General features: G+C 52.0%; 1 protein-coding gene across 3 annotated transcripts in view; it reads right to left on the bottom strand.

Annotated features, from left to right (window-relative positions):
- Positions 1-5,525: 5,525 nt before the first annotated feature.
- The window catches only part of BSG (basigin (Ok blood group)), an 11,762-nt gene continuing 2,287 nt past the window's right edge, over positions 5,526-15,000 (bottom strand). Inside the window, exons 2-8 of one of the 3 annotated variants that reach the window (XM_003788828.3) lie at positions 10,424-10,771; positions 9,125-9,281; positions 8,159-8,241; positions 7,855-7,991; positions 7,453-7,729; positions 6,710-6,734; positions 5,526-6,487 (exon numbers count right to left, since the gene is read on the bottom strand). In XM_003788828.3, the coding sequence (XP_003788876.1) occupies positions 6,424-6,487; positions 6,710-6,734; positions 7,453-7,729; positions 7,855-7,991; positions 8,159-8,241; positions 9,125-9,281; positions 10,424-10,771 (1,091 nt within the window). In that variant the 3' untranslated portion in view covers positions 5,526-6,423. Of the gene's footprint in view, positions 6,488-6,709; positions 6,735-7,452; positions 7,730-7,854; positions 7,992-8,158; positions 8,242-9,124; positions 9,282-9,818; positions 10,399-10,423; positions 10,772-15,000 lie in introns of those variants that run through there. The other 2 variants (XM_012804589.2, XM_012804588.2) reach the window with 2 other exon arrangements.

Below are 15,000 nucleotides of genomic sequence, written 5' to 3'. Positions count from 1 at the left end.
CTGGTGGTTGTGGGTTCAAACACAGCCCCAGCGAAAAACTGCAAAAAAAAAAAAAAAAAAAGCCGGATGTTGTGATGGGTGCCTATAGTCCCAGCTACTTGGGAGGCTGAGGCAAGAGAATCACCTAAGCCCTGGAGTTGAAGGTTGCTTTGAGCTGTGATGCTACAGCACTCTACCGAGGGTGATAAAGTAAGACTCTAAAAAAAAAAAAAAAATCGTCAGGTGTTCAAATTCTTCTATGAACCTTCCTGGGTCTGCTGAAAAGCTTCCCAGTCTTACATTTTTACATGTTTTGAGGATTTCCCATTGAGAATGGAATGTGGACCATCATAGGCTGTCTTGGGGGCCCTGATACTTCCTGTGAAGGACACATGGAAAGTAGATTTGGACTTGAGAAAGAGGGATAAAGAGGAGGACATGGACCATTGTTGAGCATGAAAGTTTCTGTGGGACCAAGGCTGCACTCACAGTCCCTTTGTCTTCACTTGATTTCTTTTCTGAAATTTCTGAAATCTGAAATTTCTTTTCTGAGGTTTGTCCAGAGCCATAGAGGCACTCAGACCCTTTATCTGTCCCCCTAATTTGACACTTCTCCACACAACACTCACATATTGCAGGTATATGAAGGCTTGAATACAGGGAGTTTCTGACCAACTTTCCTCCCTTCTACAAAAGAGATCTATTTGTAGGATAGTATTTGAGTTGAGATTCCTGTTCTTGACCAGGCCTGGTGGCTCATCCTAGCACTTTGGGAGGCCGAGGCAGATGGATTACCTGAGCTCAGGAAGTGGAGACCAGCCTGAGCAAGAATGAGACCCTGTCTCTACTAGAAACAGAAAAAAATCTAGCTGAGTATTGTGGCGGGCGCCTGTGCTCCCAGCTATTTGGAAGGCTGAGGTAGGAGGATCGCTTGAGCCCAAGAATTTCAGGTTACTGTGAGATATGACACCATGGCACTCTACCCAGGGTGACAGAGAACTCTTATCTCAATAAAAAATAAAAAGACTCCCATTTTCAGCTAGGATTCTCTGCTTGACAGTTGGTATTGGGGCCAGGCTGTGTTGCAGAAAAGCACTAATTTCATTTTGCAGAGGCTGTAGAATCCAAAGGGTCTTTCAGGGTTTTTTGTTGTTGTTGTTATTGTTTGTTTTTTTAAGCAGAGTCTCATTTTGTCACCCTTGGTATAGAGTGCTATGGCATCATAGCTCACAGCAACTTCAGACTCTTAGGCTCAAGCAATTCTCTTGCCTCAGCCTCCTGAGTAGCTGTGACTACAGGCACCTGCCACAACACCTGGCTATTTTTAAAGACAGGGGTCTCGCTCTTGCTCAGGCTGATCTTAAACCCATGAGCTCAGGCAATTCACCTGCCTCAATCTCCCAGAGTGCTAAGATTATAGACATAGTCACTGCATGCAGGCCCAGTCTTTCAGTTTTTAAACAGACATCCCAGGGTATAATTGGTGGAGACTGAGGTTTCCTGTCCCATTGTCTCTGTGAGAAGAGAACAGACTATACCAAGAGTAGTTTAACTATAAAGTAGGAGGTACTGCCTGGAGTCCCAGAACTTAGGCCTCCAGCCCATTCCCTTAGACGCTCCTTGGGAGGGTAGGTAAGGAAAAAGAGAGGCTGATTTGGAGGTGTGAGCAGCCTCACCACCAAGCTTTAGCACACCTCAATCCAGGAATGAGGGTCCCTAGGAGTCCCTGTGTTCAGCAGGTTTGGCTCAGAGCTTGGTTAGTTAGGCTGTGCCCAACCTCTATTCCAACTCCCCAGTGAACCAGGCATCCCTGGTCTTGGTGAGTCAGCTGCCATCCATTCAGATTTCCCTCTCCTGGGTGGAACTTCTCTGTGGGAACACTACATCCTATCCCCATGGTTGGAGACCTCCCCTGGCTCTGGAGACCAGTGAAAACTCCCCCTGCCCCTACAATGATGATGTAGCAGATGAAATGGCAGGGGTTGGTCTACCCTCAGTTCTCTTTGTCTGAAACAGCATGAGACATCATGGGACATAGTCCTAGAAAATAACGTTATTTTTCTTTTTTTTTCGAGACAGAGCCTCACGCAGTTCCCCTGGGTAGAGTGCTATGGTGTCACAGCTCACAGCAACCTCCAACTACTGGGCTTAAACGATTCTCTTGCCTCAGCCTCCCAAGTAGCTGGGACTACAGGTGCCCGACACAACACTCAGCTAATTTTTGATTGTAGTTGTCATTGTTGTCAGCAAGCCCGGGCTGGATTCGAACCCACCAGTTCCAGTGTTTGTGGCTGGTACCTTAGCCGCTTGAGCTACAGGCAGCAAGCTGAAAAACTAAGTTCTAATAGGAAAGAGAAAGACAGGAGAGAGAACACTTATTTACCACAGGGACCACACTGGAGTCAGGAAGGTTTCCAGCCAAGTATCTCCTCACCTGCTCCATTACTTCCTCAGCCCAAAGACAAACCACTCTCCACAGAGAGCAGGCAGGAAGCCCATCAAATGAGGGTGAGGGGAGTCCTGTAACACCTGGACTGGCAAGTAGAAGGACCTGATGTCATAACAAAAAGGACAAGAACTGTGGGGTTTGCGCCATATTTGTACAACTCACCATGTCTCATCAAACTTGGGAAAGCAAGTGGATGATGATGTGACAAGGCAACTTCCAATAAACACCAAAAAAAAAAAAAAAAAAAACTCTCAAAAAAAAAAAAAAAGGATCAGCTGTGCATGTGCATGACAACCTGAGTGTCTTTCCCCTGGGCCTATCTCCCCAGCATCTATGATGGAAAGTGGGGCCTTGGTTCTGCTAATCTGGGGTCTCCACATATTTTCCTTTCCCTGCCAAGTCTGTTCCAGGGCCCCTGGTGGAAAGTCCAAAGTCTGATGGTGCCCAACACTGGCTGATTCCATTGCAGGGGCTTCTGCTGCCAACCACAATGGGAACCTGGAGTGTCACCTGTCCCTGCCCTGGATCCATAAAGTGGGAGGGGCTGCTTAGAGTCCCAGTACTTGGCCCCCAGCCCATTCTCTTAGACCCCCCTGGGAGGTTAGATAAGGAAAAGGAGAGGCTGATTTGGAGGTGTGAGCAGCCTGACCACCACGCTTTAGCAAACTCCAGCCCAAGAATGAGCTCTTCTGATGGCCATCCCAGTCCTGTCCTTTTGCCTGCTGGGGACTGGGATTCCTAAGACCCTGAGGTTCCCAGAGGAGGTTGGCAGCCATTTCCTGAACACTCGGACACTCAACAACAATGATCTTACCAAATCTCAGCAGCTATAGCTGCCTCATCTCACCTCTGGGAAAACTGAGGCAGGCTTCAGTGAACTGCTTAGTAACCATGGATTTAGTAACCTGCACTGGGCACAGGGCTGTGTGTGAACCAGGCTCTCTGCTAGGTGAACCAGAACACTCGGCACTGCAGGAAGATGTATAATGCTACATGCTGAGGGATTGCATTTTTGCTAATCAGGTTTCTCTTTCTATGTACAAAGAAAAATGACTGTAAGAAAAACACCTTACAGTATGGACAGGGACTTTCCTTTTTTCCCTTTTTTTTCTTTTTTTGAGACAGAGTCTCACTGTCACCCTCAGTAAAGTGCTGTGGTGTCACAGCTTACAGGCTCACAGCAACCTTTAGCTCTTGGGCTTAGGCTATTCTCTTGCCTCAGCCTCCCAAGTAGCTGGGACTACAGCCACAACACCTGGCTATTTTTTGTTGTAGTTTGGCCGGGCTGGGTTTGAACCCACCACCCTTGGTATATCGGGCCGGTGCCTTACTCACTGAGCCAAAGGTGCCAACAGGGACTTTCTTTAGGGGAGAGAAACCCATGGGGAGCCCAGGCCCTGCCCTTTTACCAGCCATCTGTGGCTGACACCCAGCAAGCCCTTGTCTACCTGCCTGGCAGCTACTACTTTTCACCGGTAAAGAGTCCAAGCCCGAGTGGGTTGGTGGCCCCCAGGGTGAAACAGGTCCCAAGTGGGAGTAAAGAGGGCTGAGCTGCATGAGGGCAGGCAGGGGGTGAGCACAGGCCCACCCTCAGTGTGCCCAGGCCACTCCTACCCAGGATGAGTCCTCCACAAGCCTCATGGTCATCACCACTCTTCCCACTGGATGCTTGTGCCTGTGCATGCAGAATCCCCAGGGCCAAGTATACCACAGGTGCCTAATCCAAGTCTCTGAATGAATTCTCTGTCACTGAATATTTAAGTGGGTGGTTCCCTCAAGACTCCAGGAGCCTGGGAGGTGGCCTGTCTTGCCCACATAGGGTTGCAGCCAGGGAAAACTAGGCCCATGGTGTCTTGCTATAGTTGAGGGACTCCCCTGACTTACAGCCTCAGCCAGGTGGCAGGTGCATGGTGCCCTCTCGTGGCACTGCCGGGAAGGGCCAGCCCATAGCCCCTTACCCCAACCTCCAGGCTAGAGCTAAAAGACCCTGAGCTAGTTTCAGCCCCTCCCCTGAGGATTGAGTGGACGTTCCCAAGGGTTGTGGAGGAGCACAGGAGGCAGTGAGTGGTCTTACACAGTGGCCCACAACTGTGATCCCACACTCTTCTTTTCCCTGGGGAGCACCCAGTGGCCATAGGCACCAGCAAACAAATCAGGCCAGGGAGAGGGCTGCAGTCCAGATCCTCAGACTGAGACATCCTAATTCAATTCCCTTATTTCAGAGCTGTCCCTAACTGGTGGCTGAAGAGTTGAGTGTTTTTTCAGCTGAAGTGCTGGATTTCTTCATAACATTGAAAAATGCAGATTTCTCATCTGATCACAGATTTCTGGCTTCTCTGGGAACTGCTGCTCCCTGAGACCCCTGCTGCCTTCTGAAGTGCAGATACCACCCACCCAAGACTCTCATCCAGACCAGCTCAGTAGTCTGTGTGGGCCCAAGTGTCTGGTGAGGGCCACCATCTGTTCCATTCTCTCTCTGCTGCCTTCACCTTCTGATTTCTGCTCCTCCAAATTCTCCTCAGCCCTAGGACCCCTGTTTATGCCCATCCAGCTTGCTACAGCTGTCAGGGTACAGGTTGAGCTGGGCGGGCAGATGGCAAGTGACCCCTCCACCAAGACTGTCTCTTCTTGGCTAGAACCAAATTCTGGGACCAGTCTTTGAGCTCTGGGGCTCAGAAGGCTCAAGAGCCTGAGATTGGTGCACATGTGGACCCCTGGAGCCCACGCAGGCTGTGTTGCATTCCTCCTGTCGAATCCCTGCCGTGGTAGACCACATGGACCTTGGCAGGTGGACCTGAGCATCCTGCACACCCCACTGGGTAGCAATGAGGGACCAGCAGGTGGTCTCTCTTCTTTCAGGGTCCCTATCCCCCACCACACCCTGAGAATTGAGCTCCAAGCCAGCTGTCAGTCTCACGCTCTGCCCAGCCTGTGCCCCAACACTCTCTGAGCATCTCCATCCCCTGTACGGTCCCAGTGGACCTGTCCTGATACAAAAGTCCTGGCACCAGAACACACCCTGAGGCCCTGCTGTAGCCAAGGGTGGACACAGCTCTTTTGGGAAACCCAACCCCACACAGGCACAGACAGAAGCCAGGAGAGGACAAAGTGGGTCAGTCTTTATTATTGATGGGGTAGGCAGAAGAAAGGGGTTCTCACTGAGCCCTGATGCTGTGGAGAGGGAGATACCTGCTGTGGGCTGAGCTGGGGAGTAGCTTCTGCAGTTTTGGAGCCCTGGCTGGAGCACTGGGTTCCTGGCAAACCTCCCTTAAGTTGCCCAGACAGCTCTGACACTGGACACACAGGCATGGAAGGGGACTTGGAGGGGGTCACTTGGGAGCTGTGAAGGGGTTACCCTGAGTGCAGGCAAGTGAGTTCTCTGCAGCCATAAGTCAGAGCCACCCCTGAGCCTCTCTTGAGTCAAATATAGACCTGTGGCCTTCAGAAAATAAAAGAGCAGGGTACAACCAGACAGCATCAGCTTCAGACAGGTAGGACAGGGACATCTCACATGACCTGTGACCTTCCACAAAGAGCAGAGGACTTGGCACTGACTTGGGCCAATGGAGAGAGATACCCCCACCCCCACTGTGACTCAGACCTTGTGGCTAAAGGATGGCCAAAAGGCTTAGAAGACCACAGCAACTCCCTGGGGCTCTCACGAAAGATTTAAAAAGGAAAAACAAAACCCTAAGGAATAGAATTCTATATGCAGAAAATCCTAGTTTAGTTTAAAAAAAAAAAAAAAGAAAGAAAAAATAGTATATGATTTGAATTTACAATTGGCTTGCTTTCAGGATTTTCTTTAAGAGGTAAGAAAACTGGGAACTTTGCAAACACTGGGAATGAACTTCCGGCAAAAGAGGCAAAACTGCAGATAGGATGACCTGGGGTCTGGGGAAGGGTGCTCAGAAGATGGGATTGAAGGTCAGTGTAGGGTTGTGGCTTCTAGGGGCAGCCGGCAGAAGGAACAGGGGCAGTGCCCTGAACCTCATTCAGGTGGAGTTCCTCTGGCGGATGTTCTTGTCCTTATCGTTCACGTGCTGCCCACTGCTCTTCCTAGGAGATGAGGGGCAGCAGTTCAGTGCTCAGGAGGCCATGGCAATTCTGTGCCTAGGTGCCAACCACACACCCAGCACCCTCAAGTCCACCCAGCTTGCCCCTGTGGACTAGTGAACACCAAAGGCCCAGGGAAGTTTCGAGGCCTGGCCTTTGTATTTTAAAGGCCTCAAGAGCAGTGGGCAGCTCCTTGAACCCCTGACATCCCCAAGAGGGACTTACAGGGGTGCAGAGCCTGCGTCGTCATCTGGAGACCAACAGCCAGCATGGAAGAAAAGAGGACAGACCATCAGCATTGTCCCTGGATAAGACCCCATGCTGGGGGCATCTATTATGCTGGTCCTGCCTCAGTTTCCCTGAAAGAGAGGCTTGGTGGACCTGATCAACCCTGCCCTACATAGATCTTCTAAGGCTGAACTATGTAGAAGCCAGCCTCCCAGTGGGGTGTACCCTAGAATGAGCTGCCTGGAGCCACAGCCTCAAAGTCCTTGTCCCTGCCTGGCCAGCATTTAAGGAACAGCGACCATAGGCCACGTGCCTGGTTCATGTAGGCCCTATGAGGCAGACCAGCTACGCTGGTGTATGCAGGTGGGGAGCTAGGCCCCAGGGCCAGCCAGGGGCCAGAGCTGCTACCATGGGAGAGAAGAGAGGGAGAACCACAGCTCCCCTGCACCTCTGGGCTCAGGCCCCAGCAGCTGAAGGTGGCACTTACCACGGAGGACACCAGCTTGCAGCCAAGTGAGGGTGGGGGAGAAACGGGACAGGTGAGGCTGTGGGCAACAGGCCCCCCAGCCTGCTCACCTAGGGTGGGTTCTGAGAACCAGTGGGACTCAGTCCCATACCCCCAGAGGCCACAACCCCATACTGACCCTCAATCCCATCCTCTCCCCCTTGGGGCTTCTTGGTCCTGAGCTCCTGGCCTTGTTGCCAGAGCCACCCCAAGAACAGGTTGTGTGGCAGCTCACCGTCCAGAATCTCCTCAGGCTTCCGGCGTTTCTCATAGATGAAGATGATGGTAACCAGCACCAGCACCTCTGCCACAATGCCCAGGAAGGGCCAGAGGGCAGCAAGGCGGCTGCGGACACGCAGTGTGATCTCAGCGTGGTCGGAGCCTGCAGAGCTGCTGCCGTTGCACACATACTTGCCAGGGTCGGAGTTCATGTCCAGGTTGATGATGCGCAACTCTGTCTTGGCCTCAAGGGAGCTCACAAAGAACCTGCTCTGGGAGCCATTCACGATGACCTGGGTGGGGGGGAGGGATTGTCTACAACTGGAGAGTGGAGCCTGTGCCCCCAGCTGTGGGCCTTCCCCACCTGGTCCCTGAAGAGTGGAGCCTATGGCCCCCCACTGCCAGCTGTGGGCCTAACCTGGTCTTCAGAGCCAGTTGTCTTGTGCCAGACCCAGTCAGTGACCGCAGGGAAGGAGTCTGACTTGCAGACCAGTGTGACTGTCTCCCCCTCATTGGCATGCTCTGACTTCTTCACCGCTTTAACATTGGGGGGCCCTAAGGGTAAACCAAACAAGGGAGTCTAGAACCGCACGACTGCAGGCAGTGCCTCTTCTGCTCCCAGCAGCAGAGGGGCTGGTCTCCTGGGCCCTTCTCTGCCCTCCAGCATGCCCTGGCTCCAGCTATGTGCTAGGCCCACCTGTACCCTGGCCTATAGGACTTACCTCTCAGTGGAATGTTGGCCCTGCCTGCAGGCTCAGGGAGGAAGACACATGAGTACTCTCCTGAGCGGTCATCGGGGTCCACACTACAACAAGAGCAGGTGGTGAGCTGAGCTGAGTGAGCCAATAATATAGGGCAGTCTCTCCTCACAGAATTCACCTAGGGTTCTCCAGGGCTCCAACCACAGCACAGGGGAAAAGGAAGACTGTCCCAAGCTCAATTCAAATCTTGACAGAACCCATAGGCCCTGTGAGTGCAAGGGCCCCTCAAAGCACTGAGCAATATCATGTCTCTGGCCTACCCCTCTGCACCCCTCACCCTGTGAACCATCTTCTCAGTGAGACCAGAAACAAAAAAGGCTCGGTGCTCCACAGCCAGCCTAAGCCCCAATTAGGTAGGACAAGACTTTGATGATTATGGTGTCTGGGGTCTGAGCTTCTCTGTGTCAGAAACACAGCAACTAGGTCAGGTGTGTGGTTCATGCCTGTAATCCTAGCACTCTGGGAGGCCAAGGTGGGTGAATTGCCCTGAGCTCACAGGTTCGAGACCAGTCTGAGCAAGCTCTAAGGATAGCTGGGCGTTGTGGTAGGCACCTATAGTTCCAACTACTTGGGAAGCTAAGGCAAGAGAATCACTTGAGCTCAAGAGTTTGAAGTTGCTTTGAGCTATGATGCCATGGCATGCTACTGAGGGTGACAAAGTGAGACTCTGTCTCCAAACAAACAAAAAACAAAGCTGCTGAGACCCCCATGTGTGCATGGGACCCCAATAAATTGGGCTACAGGCTCCAGGTCAGGGCTAGTGGAGCCTAGGCAGCTTCCAGGTGGTTGGGAGTCTGTGTAGAGCTGATTTCTAACTCTGCCTGAATCAAGTCCTATAACCAGACACTGCTGGTCAGAACATGCACTCAGTGGGCACCCAGTAGTTCTTGGGGCAGCACCCCCTGCCCACCTTCCCAGATCACTCACTAGTACTCCATCTTCAGGCCGGGGTTTGAGTCCTCCTTTACAACCTGGCCGGCCTTCACCCAGCGGTGGCCAGTGATCTCCGTAGCACTCTCATTCAAGGCGCAGGTGAGGCGTGTCTTGGGGCCCATTTCCTCTATGAAAATGGAGACTGCACCGGCTGCAGACCCCACCAGCTAAGGTCAGGCCCAGGAGGAGAGGGAGGACCACATCTCCCCCGTACCTCTACCCACTCCTCCTGGAACACCCTGAGGACTGAAGCCCACCCGGAGAGCTTCTGATTGGCTCCCCCTGAAAAGGGAAGCTGCAATCCTTTCAACAAGTCCCTTCAGGAAGGGGCCCTTTGCTGACAAAGCAGGCAGGCCTTGGTCTAAAGCTATGCTGCTGGACCAGTGCCTAGTGTTTCTGCCCAGCATATGTCTAACTGACTTGGACCTAGGTGTGGGAACAGACAAACCCCACCCTAAATCCTTGAACAGAGATCAAGGCATCCACCTGCTGGAGGCAACCCCATAGCACCCCAGAAATTCCTTTCTAAAAAATATTGTACCACCCAGGCAGTGTGTCCTCATTTAGTGGCCTTTTACATTCTTTCCCTAGAGGGACACATGACCCCCTTAAGGGGGTTCCCCATTTCCGAGGCAGCATGAGCTTCTCAGAGAACCCCCAACAGCCCAGGGAGCTGCCAGGTTCTCACCAGTTCCCAACCAGCGCAGACCTCTTGGTTAGTTTTCCACGTTCCCTTTAGAAATCCAAACTTGAAAATAATTTTCATTTAGAATTAGACATTGAGAAACACACAGAAGGCTCTGGAGAGCTGTGAGCCTGGGCTGAGCTGGCCCGGTGGTGGGGGAGCGTTCCTCAGGCTTGCAGTGTGGACCCCAGACCCACTGGACAAGCACACGGGTAGGGTGGGGCAGAGGCCAGCCAGTGAAAGGGAGCTGGGCAGGCGCTCAGGGGAGCAGGAGCAGAGATGGACTGGATGAAGGATGAAGGACTTGATCAGACAAAGGAAGGGAACGGAACGGAACTCAACAGATTGGATCAAATGGAAAGGACTGAAGAGGAGGAAAGCAAAGGGCCTACCTGCTAAAGGACAGAGCCACACTGACGCTGAGACACTGAACTCACCCACGTCCAGACCCAAGGCCCTCTGTCCAGGCAGTGGGGGTCCCCAATGGGGGGAGAGTGGGAGGGAGAGTTGGGCAGGAGAATGTCTAGGTTCTATTGAGCAGGAGCCTGGAGGTGAGTGACACAAGAGGAAAACTGAGGGAGGTGGTGAGGGAGGTGCCCACCACTCACGTTCAAGGACCAGTACAATTGCCTGGGCTCGGACCCACTTGACCCTAGGTGGCCGGGTCAGGTGGTTGCGGTCCGGGTCGTTGCTGGCCCGGCACTCATAGGTGCCTGCATCCTTTGCAGAGAGCTTGTGGATGGAGATGGTGCTGGCTGCATGCTGGCGATAGGTGGTGTGGATGTGGACGCGGTCGAGCCAGGCGCCGTCCCACAGCTGGGAGCAGGTATCGTTGGGACCATTCCCTTCAAACCACCACTGGATCTCAGGGATGGGACTGCCCACAGCCTCACAGTGCAGCTCCACATTGCTCCCTGCCCACCTCTCCTGGGACAGGGGCGACTTTACAAAGCCGGCTAGAGGGGAAGGGTTAGTGCCCTTGTCAATGCCCTAGAGAAAAGACAGAGTGCCCCCAGGGGAAGGATTTCCCACAGGACTCCCAGCTCAGGCCTGGCTGGTGAGCTGGTTTCCTTCAGCATGTGGGAGGGTGGCAGTGTTGAGGTCAGTAAGAGGGGCAGGATATAAGAAAGGCCACGTGATAAGTTTTAGGGCAGCTAAGACCAAATGGGTGGCTCCAGGCAGCAATTGGTGTCCCCCCAGGACCCCAGATATTCTGTGGCCACAATGACTTTTGACAGCACAAGTATAAAACACATACAGTTTCATAATAGGTGAAAGTGGGCAGAATAATCAGAGGTTGTAACCTCCACCCAAGGGCTGCCCAGAACTGCCACTAGAAGCCCCGGCTTGGACAGTCATCCTAATGTCTGGAATGCAGACCCTGAGGGCAATGTCCTCTGACTTCTGCCTGATTCCCCACCCAGGAAAAACACCAATACCACAGAGTCCTGCATGTGCAACTTTTTCTGTTCACACCAGAGACCTGGTCAGTCCTTAAGAAACTATAACCTCATAACAAAGAGGCAGGACAGCCTTCATCCAGGAGACCTTACAGCACTGTTGTGAGAACCACCCATGAGTAGGAAATTTGTCTCCTCAGGAAGTTTCTGAGGCCAGTGACCTGGCCCCTATGCAGAAGAGGGAGCTGGGCCAGGCGGGGCCCTCACTCTGGCCACCTGCTGGTTCTTTCCTTGAATGGAACAGAAGGTCTCAGAATCCCAAATCCCAGGGATAGCCAGGCCCAGAGGAGGTACAGGAAACAGATGCTCCTCTTTCCCAGCCTGGTCTTTACAGCACCTCTCCCCTCAAATGAGCCTCCTGAGGGCAGGTGCTGTGGGCACTGCTACAACCCCTGTACGTGAGGATGTAGGTCTGTACACACACCTGTGCAGCATACATGTGTGCACATGCAGCACACACACACTCATGGCCACATAGCAGAGCACAGGTCATAGCCCCCCCCCAAACCTGGGGACATTTATATTAACCACCTCAGGTGGCCCAGAGGACCAAGGGCTGGAGGCAGACGCCACTAATGGTTTTCAGCAGTACCACATTCACCAAGGGGTTGCCTCCTGTTAACCTGCATTCCTTGGGAGTCAGTATTTCCCAGTTTGCAAAACCAGGAGCTACGTGCAGAGCTGTGAGCAGTGAGTCAGGGCAGGAAGTGAAGTCCCAGCAGGCTGGCGGCAAGCTCCTTCCTGCTCTGCTGTAGCCCTTCTCCCTGGGCCTAGGTAGCTGGCTGCCCCATCCTTGAGCCTCAGGACTACAATTGGACCCAGCACCCTCTTTAGTGAGGGATGCCAGAAAAGAGGCTACACGCAGGTCTCCACATGCTACTTTTAGGCAGTAGCAGAGGGCTCAAGACTCAGCTCTCAGAACCACAGAGAAAAGGCCTAAGGCAGGGCTGTTGCTAACGACCCCCAGCCCAGGGTTCTGAAGAGGGAGTGTGCATGCCTATTCCTGACACCTGGCCTCCATATCCACATCCATGTTTCTGGAGACCCTGGGCCTGACACCCTCAAGCCCTGGGCCGGAAGGCCACACTGCAGGGATCAAAACCTGACCTGAGCAAGTTGCTATGACTCAGTCTCAGGACCAACCAGGTGTCCTGTTACATGTTTTCAGTAGGGTGATACTGCCCCTAAGGGGACAAACTTGGTCTCAGATGTAAAAATGGTCTGTGGCCCTTTGTAGTCCATATTAGTTATATGGTCTCTAGTTCTATGTTAATATTAGTCTATGTATTAAAATGTGGCTGGGGTAGGCCATTAGGGAAGAAGAATCTCCAAAGGCTCCCAGGTAGAGAGTGGAGGGTGGGGGTGGTTATGATAGAAAGCCCTGCCCTCCAGCCCTCCAGCCAATCTTGGCCACATCCCCTGGACCAGGAGCCTCTACCCAAGAGCACCAAGGACAAAGAAAAGGCCTGACCCTCAGCTGCCACCTCAGAAAATTAAAAATTTGATTCTGGCCATGTGATCAGTAACCCACGTTCTCAAGTAAAGTCACCTTCATCTAAAAACAGCCACCCCTCCTCCTTGCCCACTCGGCAGTCAGGCCAGGGCATAGGGCCAGGCAGGGCTGTGTGGTAAACAAGCTGTGCTGGGAGCTCTGCAGAAGGCCAAAGGCCTTCTGCCAAAAGCCCCTCCCCAGACTGTGGCTCCTGCCTACTACAGTCCTGAGATAGGGCCAAGAACATTCTGTGAAGCCAGCACGGGCATCTCACCTGCGGCTAAGAGGTTGTCATGGGCCCTCAGGACCCCACTAGAAAACCACGACCCTCCTGCTCCTGACGAGCAAGCTGGGGGACACCCACCTCCAGCAGGAGCCCTTGAAATTAGTTTCTAGAGAGCTAGCTTGCTCAGGAGGAGCAAACATAGTCACTAATTCATAGAGAGAAAAGGAGTGACCATCCTATGTGAGACTTGACCCAATGATCCAGACTTCAGATCAGAATCCCTAGAAAAGATGAAGCTGTTAAAAATAGAAAAGAAAAATAAGGCACAAACACCTGCCCCAGATGAACTTGGACACATTTTCCAACACACAGGCTTTGCAGCAAGGATAGCCCCAAAGATGCCTGGCACAGACTCCATTTACTTCCTAGGCTGGACCTCTGGTGATTAAACACAGTGCTAAGCTCTCTGCTTAACAAAAACCCTGCTTGGTTTCCCATGTAAGAGGAACAAAATTGTGAACTGTGCCACCTAGCATGGAAAGACCAAGGGGCTTTATCCACTTGGCTGTTCAAATCAACCCAGTGTTGCTCCTGAAACCCAGACAAGGCTGGCTGATGCCAGACACCAAGGGCTATTTCTAGAGAACTCAGAGACAGTGGCTTATCTTCTGCATTCACCTTGCCAGGGGGCTCCTATCTATGTCTTCTCAGAACTGGGGCCAAGGCCCTTGCCTAGAAGGCCTTCAATAAAGGGACATCTGGGTTTCAGGAAGAGGAAATTCAAAAAGTGGGTCAGAAGTAACCTGGTGGGCCGGGCCAGTGGCTCACACCTATAATTCTAACACTCTAGGAGGCCAAGGTGGATTGCTTGAGCTCAGGAATTTGAGATCAGCCTGAGCAAGAGGAAGACTATCTCTACGGAAAAAAAAAAAAAATAGAAAACTAGCTGGGTGTTGTGGTGAGCACATATTGTCCTAGTCACTAGGGAGGCTGAGGCAAGAGGACTGTCCGAATCCAAGAGACTAAAGTTGATGTGAGCTATGATGATGCCACAGCACTCTACCCAGGAGGACAGAATGAGATTCTATCTCAAAAAAATAAAACAAAGGGCTGGGCATGGTGGCTCATGCCTATAATCCTAGCACTATTTGTAGGAGGCCACGGCAGGTAGACTACTTGAGCTCAAGGGTTTGAGACCAGCCTGATTAAGAGTGAGACCTGTCTCTAAAAAACAGCCTGGTGTTGTGGCGGGCACCTGTAGTCCCAGGTACTCCAGAAGCTGAGGCAAGAGAATCATTTGAGCCCAAGAGTTTGAGATTGCTGTGAGCTATGACACCATGGCACTCTACCAAGGGTGACAAAGTGAGACTCTGTCTCAAAAAATAAATAAAATAAATAAATAAAAATAAAAAGAGTAACCTGGTGAATCTTCTATAAGAGGAAACTCCTCTCCAGGCCTCCTGGGTCCTTGTGATTTCCTCTTAGGACAGCTGCTCTGAGCCTCTATTCTGGCCCCTTTAAGAGTCCAGGCCCTCTGAGTTTGTTCCTTATTCCTCATGTGATGTTCACTATAAATCTTTAATCAAGACATAAATAGGGGTTCTCAAAAAAGAAAATGTCTCTCTATTGAGCAAGAAAGTATGTCTTGTTGTTTTTCTGGAAAAATACCTCTCAGCTAGGCACAGTGGCTCACACCTATAATCCTAGCACTGTGGGAGGCCAAGGCAGGTAGATTGCCTAAGCTTAGGAGTTCAAGTCCAGCCTGAGCAAGATCGAGATCCTGTCTCTAAAAAATAGTCAGGCGTTGTGGTAGGTGCCTGTAGTCCCAGCTACTTGGGAAGCTGAGGCAAGAGGATCACTTGAGCCCAAGAGTTTAAGGTTGCTGTGAGCTAGACACCATGACACTCTATCAAGGGCAACAAAGTTAGACTGCATTTAAACAAAAAGAAAGGCTCGGCGCCTATAGCTCAACCGGCTAAGGCGCCAGCCACGTACACCTAAGGTGGC

The sequence above is a fragment of the Otolemur garnettii genome, unplaced genomic scaffold (assembly GCF_000181295.1).
Source record: "Otolemur garnettii isolate 467f Iridium unplaced genomic scaffold, OtoGar3 scaffold00029, whole genome shotgun sequence".
Taxonomy (NCBI): Eukaryota; Metazoa; Chordata; class Mammalia; order Primates; family Galagidae; genus Otolemur; species Otolemur garnettii.
Note: the sequence above shows the minus strand (reverse complement) of the source record. Positions and strands in the feature narration are given on the sequence as shown.